This window comes from Cotesia glomerata, linkage group LG7, assembly GCF_020080835.1.
Source record: "Cotesia glomerata isolate CgM1 linkage group LG7, MPM_Cglom_v2.3, whole genome shotgun sequence".
Lineage (NCBI taxonomy): Eukaryota > Metazoa > Arthropoda > Insecta > Hymenoptera > Braconidae > Cotesia > Cotesia glomerata.
Window position 1 is genome coordinate 25,477,239 of NC_058164.1, and position 14,141 is coordinate 25,491,379.

The following is a 14,141-nucleotide window of genomic DNA, read 5'->3' on the forward strand; positions in this document are numbered from 1 at the left end:
CCACAGGAGCGCTGTATGCAAGTTCTGACGTCCATTTTGATTCCAGACACCATTTTGTCGTGAGTTACTTGCTAAGTTGTGAAATACAAGGTTAAGGAACAAAAAACTCGACAAAGTTTCAATAATAAATTTTATTTAATAGATATTAGATTCACAAACCATCCAGCAATGAATTATAAATAACTGAAGACTTTGTACATTTATTATTAAAGCTAAATTACAAACAATATGTGCAATACTGATAATTATTGATAGAAACGGTAGTCCGTTGTTTGTGCCTAGGTTAAAGTGAAAAAGAATGTTTTTGAGCGTGAAATTCGTTGATCGTGTCAATTATAACCTATCAGTTGAAATTTTCTATAAATATAAATAGTTAATAAACATGTATGATAATATTCTTAGTCTAATATAAAATACTCAAAAATATATTATTTTAAAAATAAATAAGGAATATCTAGATTCATTATAGGAATTAAATTATACTATTATTTGTGAAAGTTCATCTACTTTTGGAAGATCAACTTGATTATTAAAAATAAAATTTCATGGCAAGATTTTGTTTTTATTTTTTAGTTAAATAAAACACGGCATAATCTTTGGCAGTGATTCCAACCAACCAAAACTCCATTTTGATTGCACCCAAAACTAAATGGAAACCGATCGGTTGGACATCAGGTATTTTGGCTCGCTATCACTTAAATCCTCAAAAAAGTAACCCAAAAAACAGACAGCAAAATAAAAAAATCTAGTCAAACTCTAAATACAAAATTCTAAACATTGGCGATTTCTTGAAGCATCGCCAAGATATGATCAAGTTCCTGCCTGAAGTAGCACAACTGCCTATTCTTCCCTTTTTCACCCCTACAATCCCGGCACTGAGTCTTGCTCCTCAACAACTCCCTCACCAAATTCTGCAGCGTCATTTCCCTGCTCTCGTGTCTCTGCTGCAAAATGGTGATCTTCTCCTGCAGAAGCTGCAGCTGCTCCGTCCCAGGAGTCGACAAATATTTCACCTTCTCATTCAGCACCTTAACCTTATTCTCCAAGTGCTCCCTTTCCACCTTCAGAACCAGAACCTGCTCCTTATAATCCTTCAGTTCCTCAATCTGCTCCTTCAGCCGCCCAATCACAGCTCCTTGATTACTAATCTGTCCTTGAAGCTTCACAACCTTAGAATCTCCAAACTTATCACTGTACTCCTTAACCAGTTCCGCCAGCTCCCGATCATGCTCATCCTGCAGCAGATTCAAGTCATGCAACCTCTTAGTCTTCAGTCCCAAAAACTCCTTATTAACTTTCGCCAATTCCTCCTTCAAGAACTCATTCTCCTCCTGCAGACGTTTTCCTCCACCATTTTCTTCTCCATTTTCCGAATAAACCGAAGGATCGTACAACCTAGATGTCGAACCCGTAAGCTTGCCATTAACATGTCCATTTTGATAATTAGAATTGTGATCCTCACTCCTTACCACTCCTGAACTACAAATCTTCCTTTCTTCAATCTTAAAGTTCTTCCTATCATTAAATAACTTCTCCCGTTCCTTCTGCAACTTCCGATTCATCTTCTGAAGCTCCGCCATTTCCCTAGTAAGCTTCCCGAACATCTTATCTTTCCCCTGGAGCTCCATCTTTAGTCCTCTTATAGTCGCCAACAAATGGGCATCCTCCTTACCAACTTTTCCACTCTTAGAATCTCTCCTCTCTCTTTTCTCTTCCGAATCTCTCCTCGCTTCACTTCCTCGACTCTCCACAGACGGCGCCACTTGAACCGACACATCTCTCCTCACTTTCTCCCTCTGGCTTCCCTCCTTAATCTTCTCCTCCAGCTCCTTAACCTGATTAGCATACTTCTCCTTCATTTCCACAAACTTCTTCTGTAACTCCGTCAATTTTTCCTGTCCGTACTCTTCTTTCGCTCGAATCTCCCCTTCAAGGGACGCAATTCTGTCCTCAAGCAGCCTTACTTTCTCAATATTAATCCTCTCATTGTCAGACTTTGCCGTAAGAATCAACGCAGACACCGAATCAGGATTCTTCCGCTTTAAAATCCGTTCCATTTCCCTAACCTGCCTATTAAGATCCAAGATCTTTTTATTATCCAGAATCACCTGGTCCTTCAATTTCTGGGTCAAAACCTTCTCACGCTCAACGTGACTCCGTGACACCTGAATCTTCTCCAGCAAACTCTGCTCCCTAGTCCTCAAATCCAGCAGCTCTTTTTCCAAAGGTCCAATCGCTTCATGGAACCTCCTAAGCTCCTCATTAGCAAACTTAAGCTTCTCATTCTTAGAATTCAGCTCAATCCGCATTTCCTCCATCCTCCTCCTACTCTCCGCTTCTTCAGCGCTCCAAGCGCTCAATTTCTCACTAATAAACCTGTCTTTGGTCTTCAGCTGCTCTTTGTACATACTAAGCTCCTCACAAACCAGACTATTCTGCTGCTGAAGGTCATCATTCTTCATCGCAGCCTCACTGTTCTTCTGCCTCAAATCCGAGACCTCAAAATTGAACTTCAAGATCTCCTCCCTCAAATCTTTGATAATATCATTCAACTTAAGCGTCTCATCCTCAAGATTCCTAACCTCTTTCTTCTCCCCCTTCTCCCAAACCCGCTTTTCCTCCTGGAACTTCTTTGCCTCCGCCATCAGGCGCTTGTTCTCCCCTTCATAAGTCTTCAACAAGCTCTCCTGCTTCTCCAACTCCTTTTCCAACAACAAAACCCTCGTATCTCCCTTAGAACTAATCGGAACTTCAGTCCTCTTCAAACTTAGCTCATCAATTTGTGCTTTTAGAATAATATTAGCCTTCTTTACCGCGAAAAGCTCTTCTTCAAAGGACACCCTCATTCCTTCTATCTGTTGCTTGTACTGCCTAGCTTCTGCCTCGATCTGATTCCTCAGAAGCACATTCTTGTGCTTCTCCTCATTAAACAGCACCTCCCAGTCATCTTTCTTAAAATTCAACTTAGAATCTCCTCCCGCTAATGAATTCCTCCCATCCGTAGAATCGCTTCTTTTCAACGTACGGTTCTTCACCGGTTTAACCGAAAATTTCACCCTAGAAGCTAGCGTTGTTAAATTCGGCTTAATACTGACATTAGTCGTCGAAGAAGTTCGCTTTGATTTTGGCGGGAATTTTTTGGCATCTGTTCGCGAATTAATGTCGTCCAAAGAACGAAAGGATTTCATTGGTCTCGACAATTGATCGCAGCTTTTTGAAGGACCTAAACCTTTCGCTTCAGGTTTTGGATTCTTAATCTTAGTCACAGAATTACTTTTAGTCGCTAAATTTACGGGAACTATTTGAAGTTTTAAATCTTGGCTAGAAAATTTATCAGTCGGTACTGCAGAATTCTCGCTAAAAGCAGAGTCTGTTTTTTCGGCAATCAATTTAGGAATTGCATCGGCAAATAACTCTAATCTAGGAGTCAATCCCACGGAATATAGCTCGTTTTGATTATTAATGACCTTTGTAATATCAATACCGCGATCTCGGCTAGATTTCCTTGACAATCGTGAATTATCTGACGACTTACCTCGTTTACTTCCTTCTTTTCCATCTTCAGCAACCTTGGTCAGCTCCCGCTCCAAAATCTCCGTGATTTCCTTCTCTGGGTAGGTTGAATTCTTGGGATCATTGGGCAGACAAGTGATCAAGCTTTCAGCTGGAGGCTTGGCATCACTGTGATCTTGATTCTGCAGAATTTTGAGAAAGTGCGAGAAGTCTTCTTGGCCAAAACTCGAACTGGAGGAAATCTTCCCTTCAGCTTTGTCCCTTGATTTTCTTAGCAAGTCATCAAAGAAGTCCTTGTCAACATCAGTAATCTCCTTCCTGAGGTTCTGGTCATCCTGGCTGGCCTTCTTGGTGTTCTTAAGATCCTCTGACTTAGAATGGCGCTCTATTGGATCATCTAAATCAGAAGAACTGGAAACTTCAACCTTCTGCTCTTCGAATCTTTGACGTTGAAGGCCGAGTCCTTTTGGTTTCAAATTTACGTTTTCGTAAACTACCTCGCAGTCGGGGCTAGGGGAAGTCTTTTTAGGGCTCCTGGGGCTCTTGCGGATCTCCCGGTGGACTTCTTGCTCGATCAACTGGAAGATGTCGTCCTCCAGGTTATGGGCCCGATCCAGGTCGTCAGCTGAGCGGGATTTCTCATCGGGAACCAGGGTGTCTGACCTGGAAGCGCTTTTGGAGAGCCCTACGTTCTCACGGACGAGTTTTTCGGCTTCTTCTAGCAGTTCTTCCACTGATTTTTCTTCTTCGGTTGTTATTTTACTGGATTCTGTTGATTTTGTGCGTTCTGGGGCGGAATTAGGGCTCAGGGCGCCTGCTATCTTGCTCATTTCTTCCAGGAAACTTCCGATGTCCTCGTCAGTCGCGTTCTCGAAGTCTGAGGGGTATTTGTCGAAGGCTGTTGATGCCAAGATGTCGCAGAGGGTGTCATCTTTGTCTTTTGATGTGTTGTTTTGAATCTGGAAAATTACAAAAATTTAGATATTAAATTTTTAAGGAAGGTTGCAATCAAAAATATAAATAATTTTTAAAACAAATATTTTTAATATTACAAATTATAATTTAATAAGTTATTTACTATAAAGTGTTATTTACTATAAAGTAAGTTATTTACTATTAAACTAATTTTAAATTAATAGTTTGAAAAGAAAAAAGTGACTAAAAAAAATATTTAAAAAGCATTTTACGTTTATCTTTCTCTAATAAAATATTTTTAACTTCCCGCTAAGAAAATTGAAAATTTTCAAAAATCGGGAAGTTATTGGTTTCACCCCGTTTTGCAAAAATCGAGTTTTCATCAGATCTTGACGTTTGAAGGTCACAGGAAGCTTCCCTGACTACCCCCGCGATGTTGTCACTATGTCTGTATGTATGTATGTGTGTGTGTGTGTGTGTGTGTGTGTGTGTGTGTGTGTGTGTGTGTGTGTGTGTGTGTGTGTGTGTGTGTGTGTGTGTGTGTGTGTGTGTGTGTGTGTATGTGTGCACGTCCGTATGTAAACCTCTCATAACTTTTGAACAGCTTGACCGATTTCATCGCAGTTGGCGCCATTCGAAAGGGCTTGACTAAACTTAGATTTTGAGCACAATTTGGATCGATTCAAACCAGTAAATTTTAAGAAATCTCAAAAAAACTGCAAAAAAAATTTTTTTGAAATGTGGTTTTTTTAGAATAACTTTTATACGGCTTGACCGATCAATTCTAAAAACTAATCAGCTCTTAACGTTAAAAAAACACGTCGATTGCCGATAGCCCGGTCTAAATCGGTTAATTCGTTCGTGAGTTATCGTTAACGAAAAAAATCGAAAAAATCGTTTTTTGGGAATTACTTTGAAATTCCTTGTTCGATCAATTTTAACTTAAAAGTTCTTCATGAGGCTTTAAAAACTGCGTTAAATGCCACCAACCGCGAAAAAATCGGTTCACTCATTCAAAAGTTATTGCGGTTTAAAAATTCGAAAAATAGTGTTTTATTCAACTTCTAGCAAATTTTTGAGCGTGGAGAGCTCAAAATGATACGAAAATTATATTTTTGAGCTCGAAGAGCTCAAAAATGTAATAAGTGTAGGTTTGTGCGCTTAAGTATGAAATGAGCGGGAAGTTGCAGGGTTGGCCTTTAGGGTCAACCGTTTTTCTAATTTTTTAACTTCCCGCTAAGAAAATCGAAGATTTTCAAAAATCGGGGTTATTGTTTTCACCCCGTTTAGCAAAAATCGAGTTTTCATCAGATCTCGACGTTTGAAGGTCACAGGATGCTTCCCTGACTATCCCCGCGAGGTTGTCACGGTGTCTGTATGTATGTATGTATGTATGTATGTATGTGTGTGTGTGTGTGTGTGTGTGTGTGTGAAAGTATGTGAACCGCTTATAACTTTTGAACGGCTTGACCGATTTCATCGCGGTTGGTGCCATTCGAAAGGGCTTGACCAAACTTAGATTTTGAAAACTATTTGGACCGATTCAGATCAATAGATTTTGAGAAATCTTCAAAAAACTGAAAAAAAAATTTTTTTCAAATGTGGTTTTTTTGGAATAACTTTTAAACGGCTTAAAGGTTCAATTCCAAAAACTAATCAGCTCTTAACCTCAAAAAACCACGTCGATCGCCACCAGTCCGGTCAAAATCGGTTGATTCGTTCGAGAGATATCGTGAACGAAAGAAAACCGAAAAAAGTGTTTTTTCGGAATAACTCCAAAATTCCTAGCGCGATCAATTCAAAATTTAAGATTCTTTGTGAGGCTTGAAAAACTGCGTCGAATGCTGCCAACCGCGTGAAAATCGGTTTATTCATTCAAAAGTTATTGCGGTTTAAAAATTCAAAAAATAGTGTCTTATCAAATCTCTATCAGACTTTTGAGCTCGAAGAGCTCAAAAGCATAGGAAAACAATCTCTTTGAGCTTGGAGAGCTCAAAATAACCCATAAATTGTATTTTTAAGCTCGAAGAGCTCAAAAATGTCATTGGTGGAATTTTAAGCGCCTAAGTATGGAATTAGCGGGAAGTTGCAGGGATGGCCTTCAGGGTCAACCGTTTTTCTAATTTGTTGTTTTTTAAATTACAATTTATTTCGAAATTTTTTATTAAAATTGTAAATTACCTTGCACATTTTTTCTTTCTCAAGAAACTCCTTCATCGAAGAATGCGTAGCATCCTTAGAAACTCTAGTCTTAGGTTCTTCCACCTTTTTAGGTTTTTTAACCCACCATTTTCCATCATTCTGTTGAGGCTGGTTAACATCCTGGTCAACAACCGGAGGCTTTTCTCTTAGGCGAACGGAACATTCGCCGATACTCAAGCTTATTGAAGAACTCAGGCTGTTTTCATCGGTTTTAAAAAGCTACAAACAAAAATACACGCATAGTATTTAAAAAAAAAAAAAAAAAAACCCATATAAACAACATAAACTTTAATTACTTTTGATACTTTTGAATCTTTCCAATAATTTTAAATTCTCTTTAAAAAATAAAGATTAATTTTGAATGATAATAATTGATAATTATCAATTTTTAATTATTTTTTCTAACCAGGATAATTTATTATATTTACTAGAAAAAGAATAAAAGATTACTTACATCGTCATTATTGATCTGTTCCTTTGTTTCACTGGTCATTATTACTAACTCTACTAATCTAAGTTATTATTTTAAATAACTTAGGTCTTATGCTTGTTTATTGTTATTAGAATCATTATTTGACACTTAATTACTTTGTTGGTTTGTTTATTTTCACTTTTTGGCTTTATCAGTGGTTATGAATCTATTTTTATTTTTTCACCCTTCTCCATTTATACGGAGCCGCCATCTTCTTGCAGGCCCGTGAAATAATTTTAAGAACATATTCTATTGGCTTAATTGTGGTTAAGGTAAGACGCGCTACTATCAATGGCTGCTATAATAGCTTTATTATAATAGTTCCGCAACTGATGCGCCATCTGCAATCTCTTCTTTATCATCCTTTAAAGGATAAAAATTTTTATAAAAATTAATTTATTAGCAGACATTTAATACTTAATTTTATATAAAGTTTTTAATAAATAAAAATTGACATCGTAAAATTAAAAAAAAAATTAAAAATACTAATTTTTTTTAATTATTTTTTGGAAGAAATTTTTTTATTTAATAAAATTAAAAAAAAAATTGTCATGGAAAAATGTTGAAAAATTAAAAATACAATTTTTAAAAATAATTTTTTGAAACAAATTTTTTTATTAAATAAAATTTTTTAAAAATTGGCATGGGGAAAATAAAAAAAATTAAAAATGCAATTTTTAATAAATAAATTTTTTAAATAGAATTAAAAAGAAAATTGGTGTGTAAAAATTGTAAAAATTAAAAAAGCAATTTTTTTTTGAAAATGAAGTTAGCCGACAATTCAAAATTTTTAGAAATTTTTTAGTGAAAAAATTTCAATTAAACAATTAAAAAAAAAATTAGAAAAACGGTTGACCCTGAAGGCCATCCCTACAATTTCCCGCTAATTCCATACTTAGGCGCTTAAAATTGCACCAATGACGTTTTTGAGCTCTTCGAGCTTAAAAATACAATTTATGGGTTATTTTGAGCTCTCCGAGCTCAAAGAGATTGCTTTCCTATGCTTTTGAGCTCTTCGAGCTCAAAAGTCTGATAGAGATTTGATAAGACACTATTTTTGGAATTTTTAAACCGCAATAACTTTTGAATGAATAAACCGATTCTTCCGCGGTTCGAAGCATTCGACGCAGTTTTTAAGCCTCACAAAGAATCTCAATCTTTGAATTGATCGCGCTAGGAATTTTGGAGTTATTCCGAAAAAACACTTTTTTCGGTTTTCTTTCGTTCACGATATCTCTCGAACGAATCGACCGATTTTGACCGGACTGGTGGCGATCGACGTGGTTTTTTGAAGTTAAGAGCTGATTAGTTTTTGGAATTGAACCTTTAAGCCGTTTAAAAGTTATTCCAAAAAAACCACATTTGAAAAAAATTTTTTTTTCAGTTTTTTGAAGATTTCTCAAAATCTATTGATCTGAATCGGTCCAAATAGTTTTCAAAATCTGAGTTTGGTCAAGCCCTTTCGAATGGCACCAACCGCGATGAAATCGGTCAAGCCGTTCAAAAGTTATAAGCGGTTCACATACTTTCACACACACACACACACATACATACAGACACCGTGACAACCTCGCGGGGATAGTCAGGGAAGCTTCCTGTGACCTTCAAACGTCGAGATCTGATGAAAACTCGATTTTTGCAAAACGGGGTGAAAACAATAATTTCCCGATTTTTGAAAATCTTCGATTTTCTTAGCGGGAAGTTAAAAAATTAGGAAAACGGTTGACCCTACAGGCCATCCCTGCAACTTCCCGCTCATTTCATACTTAAGCGCACAAACCTACACTTATTACATTTTTGAGCTCTTCGAGCTCAAAAATATAATTTTCATATCATTTTGAGCTCTCCACGCTCAAAAATATGCTAGTTGAATAAAACACTATTTTTCGAATTTTTAAACCGCAATAACTTTTGAATGAATAAACCGATTTTTTCACGGTTGGTGGGATTTAACGCAGTTTTTAAAGCCTCATGAAGAACTTTTAAATTTTAAATTGATCAAACAAGGAATTTTAAAGTAATTCCTAAAAAACGATTTTTTCGATTTTTTTCGTTAACGATAACTCACGAACGAATTAACCGATTTCGACCGGGCTAGCGGCAATCGACGTGTTTTTTTAACGTTAAGAGCTGATTAGTTTTTAGAATTGATCGGTCAAGCCGTATAAAAGTTATTCCAAAAAAACCACATTTCAAAAATTTAACTTCCCGATTTTTGAAAATCTTCGATTTTCTTAGCGGTAAGTTAAAAATTTTTACATATAAAAAACTTGAAAAACTAAGTGTAATTTTTTAGAAATACTTTTTAGTAGATTTCATAAAAATCTAACTATTGTATTTGTCCTTATGACGTAAATTTCCATAAATTTTGTTATATTTCGACCTAACTCGACGAACTGAGTCAGAAAATACATATGGTTTCGAAAGTTTATATATGTATGTATATATATATATATAGTATATATATATATATATATATACATATATATATATACGATATGCTTGCTTGTCACGACGATAGCGTCAACAATTTAAGGGATCTCAATGAAACTCAACATACTTATTCTATCGACTATTAGGAAGGTCAAGTTCAAATATGAGCTTAATCGGTTAGATAGTTTAGAAATTACAGCATTTAAAATTTTAAAAATTTTGAAAATTTGATACTTTCACTACTTCTCCCTCAAATAACTTTTGAACGCGTCGAGTTATTCGATTCCTGTAAATTGCCTCTAAAACCTGAGAAATTAAACTTCAATTTATGTGCTCACATTTTTTTTTAAAGCAAAAATCCATCTTTGGATCTTTTTAAGAAATTTTACTCTTGCAATCGTTTCTGTTTTTTCTGTTCGTTGTAGGAATGTTACAGATTATCCTTTAATGTAAGAAATAAAAAATATATGAATTTTCCATTAATAAATCAGGAATTTCGTCATATTTAAAAATATGATGCGAAAATCTGTGTAATGACAGATTTTTTTTTTTTTGTATATTTCCTAGTAGTTTTTTTTTATTGTTATGAAATCTACTTCCATTTCGGCTGCCGAATGGCCTTTTTAGTTGTAGTTTAATTAATAAAAAAAATGAAAACTTTTTAGACGTCTGCTAACTTCAGTGTCATATTTTTTTTAACAAATTTGATTATTAAATAAAATAAAAAAATTAAAAAATTCCCGCCAACTTACAATTCTTTTCCCATCCTCTCATAGATGTCACCACCAATCGAAAAATTGTCTTCGAGAATAATGTAACTATTTTCTACCTTACTTGTCGATCGGAATCTAAAACATGGCGGCGTGGAGTGGACTCCTCCGTAATACAGGACAGATTTTGTCTACAAGCAAGTTAATAAAACCAAGTCAGCCTCCGCTAAATGGTATATAACATTCTCTAGTTCTTCTTTTTGATATTTTAATCTTAATTTTTGGTCTTATAGGCTATTATTACAATTATCAAGCACTGTCGTTACGCAATTCTAACCAAAACAATTTTTGTTATGATTTAACTTTTCTATAATAAATTATCAAAAATAGTACCTTGAAATTAAACTTGAATTAACATTAATTTAATATTTATATAATTTAATAAATGACCATTTAAATAAAATTGACATTTTTATATTTTTTTCAGCGGTCACTAGATACATGTCCGGTGATCACCACCGAGTTTTTCCCCTCGGACCATCACGTTGGCACTGGCATAAAACAAAAGACTTGCTGCATTTCTACACCTTGATCGGGGTGGTTCCGCTCTCGATTGCCGTTTTTTGCATTAATGTTTTCATTGGACCTGCTACGCTCAAGGAAATTCCTGAAGGATATGAACCTAAACATTGGGAGTATTATCGGGTAATTTTTTTTATTTTATCTAATTTAGGATCATTTAATTTTTTTATTTTTTAACTTATAAATTACAGCAAAAAAAAATTTATTTGAAAAATTACATCTTTAGAAGCTTTAAAAAATTATAATTTCATAAAAATTCATAATAATTTTTTATTTAGTACTTTCAGTTAGAAAATTAAATAAATTACTAAAAAATATAATTTTTAATTTTCTTAAACTAAAAAAAATGTTTTTACTGGTTCAAAAAATTTTTGAAATGTTAAAAAAATATTTACTATTATTATCATTATTATTATTTATTTATTAAGGCCATGGAGTCAAGACTCCTTGCGGCCCTCCAAGATAAATACAAAAATTTTCATACAATAGTGTAAAACAGTTTTAAACAAATTATAACAAATCATTATTATTAAATTACATTAGCTATTACGTCCCATCATCCATCAATTCTAAAGACCATCAAAAACATTCTCTTCACTCAGCAAAAACTCATAACAGGCTTGTCTGAAAGTTTGAAAATCAGGCTGTGACGTACATTGATTAGGTAACCGATTCCAAGCTCTGACTGCACTAACTAAAAAAGACTTATCATATTTCGTACTATGACAGCTCGGCAACTCAAGATAATCCTGACGCACATCACCCCTACGGAGACGAGGCTCACGAATATGTAACAGACTGCCAATAAGTGGCTTCTGATTTAAATATAAGGCTTTATAAACGAGACACGACAAAAAGAAATCTCTCCGAGTCTTAAGTGTTAACCAGTGCAGATCTGCATAATACGGTGTTACATGCTCATACCTGGATATTTTGAAAATGCAGCGAACACAAGCATTTAACTTTCTCTGTAACCTAATTTGCTGTTGACACGTTATATCCGTGTAAACTGCCGCACAATAGTCAAATATAGAGTACTCACAATTATAAAATAATTTAATATTACTTAAATGAATTTATTAAAAAAAATTGAAAATAATTTATTCAATGAATATTTGCATTAAAAAAAATAATTTTTTAGTTCTAAAAATTAATATAAAAAATTTTTAAACTTGAAACAAAAATTTTAAATCAATAATAGTATATTACACACCTAGGGAAGTAAAGTAAGAAATGTCTCAGATCACATGTAATTGTTGTTGCCGAGGCGAAGCCGAGGTCAACAAACATGTGATCTGAGGCTTTCTTATTTACTTCCCGAGGAGTGTATACTATTTTTTTGTCCGACGAAGGCGGAAAGTGGCAACTTAGTTTAGCGCAGCGGGACGAAAGTTGCCACTTTCCGCCCGGAGGGCAAAAAAATTGATTAAAACAATTGAAATTAAAATTTATTAATAAAATATAAAATAAATTTTTTTAGCATCCAATATCAAGATGGCTAGCCCGCTACGTTTTCCCATCAGATCAACAAGAGTACGAGAAACAAATGTTCTTCATCTGGGAAGAGCAGGAGAAGCAGAAGCTGCGTAAGCTGGAGAACAAAATCCATAACCTGATGAACGAACGAATTGACTACCAGTACTACTACTACGAGCCCTACACCAACGCTCAGTACGTCAGAAGACAGGCCCAGGGTGAAAAGGATGTACAGATGTACAGTCAACCCTTTGAGTAATGAATCTGTTACTGTTTCTGAAATTAAACAGCTTAGAAATAATGGCTATCATAGAAATATAGTTCAATTCGACTATTCTTTATTGTACAGTGTCTTAATAAATTATTTGGTAATCTATCATTTACTTTAAGCAATATTTTATAATTGTTTTTATTTTATTTTCCAGAATTGCGTGATTGTATTAATTTATTTTTATTTCAAAATTATTTTTCAAATCTTTAAATTAAAAAAAAAAATTATTCTGATTTATAGTTGATATTTCTATTTTTTTTATTACTGCATTTTTAATTAATTTTAAAGGAAAAAAAAATGTGTCGTAGGTGAAAAAAATTTTATTCATGTGAATTTTATATCTTAAAACAATTGTTTTTATTTTGCTTCTTTTTGTAATTTGTAATTTATTGACAAGGCCGTAGGACAAAGTCCTCTAACGGCCTAAAGATAATACAAAGGATATGTACTGAGTACTATATAAAAATAGCATATGAAATTTAACAATGAACAAAATATTAAATAACTTTAACAAGAAAATAATAATATTTAAAGTCTCTCAACGTCATTTAAAACTGAAAAAAAAAATATTCAAAAGAAAAGGGAAATCTTAAGGGAGTATTCTACTGTAGAATTTTGAAAAAATCGAAAATTTTTAACTTCCCGCTAAGAAAATTGACAATTTTCAAAAATCGGGAAGTTATTGGTTTTACCCCGTTTTTCGAAAATCGAGTTTTCATCAGATCTCGACGTTTTGAGGTCCTAGGAAGCTTTCCTGACTATTCCCGCGAGGGTGTCACTATGTCTGTATGTATGTGTGTGTGTGTGTGTGTAAGTATGTAAACCTCTTATAACTTTTGAACGGTTGAACCGATTTCATCGCGGTTGGTGCCATTCGAAAGGGCTTCGCCAAACTTAGATTTCCTGTTAATTTGAACCGATTCGGACCGATAGATTTTGAGAAATTTGGAGAAATCTAAAAAAAAGTAGGAAAAAAAATTTTTTCTGAAGTGGTTTTTTTGGGATAACTTTTAAACGGCTCAACCGATCGATTCCAAAAACTAATCAGCTCTCAACCTTGAAAAACCACGTCGATCTCCGCCAATCCGGTCAAAATCGGTTGATTCGTTCGAGAGATATCGTGAACGAAAGAAAACCGAAAAAAGTGTTTTTTTCAGAGTTACTCCGAAATTTCTAGTTTGAACAATTGAAACTTAGAAATTATTTATAAGGCTTAAAAAACTATGTAGAATGCCGCCAACCGCGTAAAAATCGGTTCATTCATTCAAAAGTTATTGCGGTATGAACATTCAAAAAATAGTGTTCTATGAAACTTCTATCAGACTTTTGAGCTCAAAGAGCTCAAAAGCATAGAAAAGGTATCTTTTTGAGCTCGGAGAGCTTAAAACAACACACAGATTGTACTTTTGAGCTCGAAGAGCTCAAAAAAGCGGCCAGGTATTAACGGAATTAGCGGAAAGTTGCAGGGCTGGCCTTTAGGGTCAACCGTTTTCCTAATTTTTAACTTCCCGCTAAGAAAATCGAAGATTTTCAAAAATCGGGAAGTTATTGTTTTCACCCCGTTTTG

At 34.5% G+C, this 14,141-nt stretch overlaps 2 protein-coding genes across 2 annotated transcripts; one reads left to right on the forward strand and one right to left on the reverse strand.

Annotated features, from left to right (window-relative positions):
* Nucleotides 1-113: 113 nt before the first annotated feature.
* Nucleotides 114-7,285, reverse strand: LOC123268644 (centrosomal protein of 162 kDa). Its single transcript, XM_044733897.1, has 3 exons — nt 7,085-7,285; nt 6,610-6,849; nt 114-4,472 (listed from the first exon to the last, which is right to left on the reverse strand). The coding sequence occupies exons 1-3, from the start codon at nt 7,121-7,123 to the stop codon at nt 771-773; spliced, it is 3,981 nt and encodes a 1,326-aa protein (XP_044589832.1). The 5' UTR covers nt 7,124-7,285; the 3' UTR covers nt 114-770.
* A 3,041-nt stretch (nt 7,286-10,326) lies between these two features.
* LOC123269360 (NADH dehydrogenase [ubiquinone] 1 beta subcomplex subunit 5, mitochondrial) lies at nt 10,327-12,698 on the forward strand. The gene is made up of 3 exons (XM_044734983.1): nt 10,327-10,478; nt 10,733-10,950; nt 12,308-12,698. Exons 1-3 carry the CDS (start codon nt 10,391-10,393, stop codon nt 12,560-12,562), a joined length of 561 nt encoding a protein of 186 aa, XP_044590918.1. The 5' UTR covers nt 10,327-10,390; the 3' UTR covers nt 12,563-12,698.
* The last annotated feature ends 1,443 nt before the right edge of the window (nt 12,699-14,141 follow it).

Excerpts from the sequence above, each read along its gene's own strand:
- LOC123268644 (XM_044733897.1), bottom strand. The coding sequence starts at position 7,123 with ATGACCAGTGAAACAAAGGAACAGATCAATAATGACGAT. Across the intron at positions 6,850-7,084 it reads AACAGATCAATAATGACGAT|CTTTTTAAAACCGATGAAAA; the intron begins GTAAGTAATCTT and ends TTTTGTTTGTAG. Across the intron at positions 4,473-6,609 it reads AGAAAGAAAAAATGTGCAAG|ATTCAAAACAACACATCAAA; the intron begins GTAATTTACAAT and ends GTAATTTTCCAG.
- LOC123269360 (XM_044734983.1), top strand. The coding sequence starts at position 10,391 with ATGGCGGCGTGGAGTGGACTCCTCCGTAATACAGGACAGATTTTGTCT. Across the intron at positions 10,479-10,732 it reads AAGTCAGCCTCCGCTAAATG|CGGTCACTAGATACATGTCC; the intron begins GTATATAACATT and ends TATTTTTTTCAG. Across the intron at positions 10,951-12,307 it reads AACATTGGGAGTATTATCGG|CATCCAATATCAAGATGGCT; the intron begins GTAATTTTTTTT and ends AAATTTTTTTAG.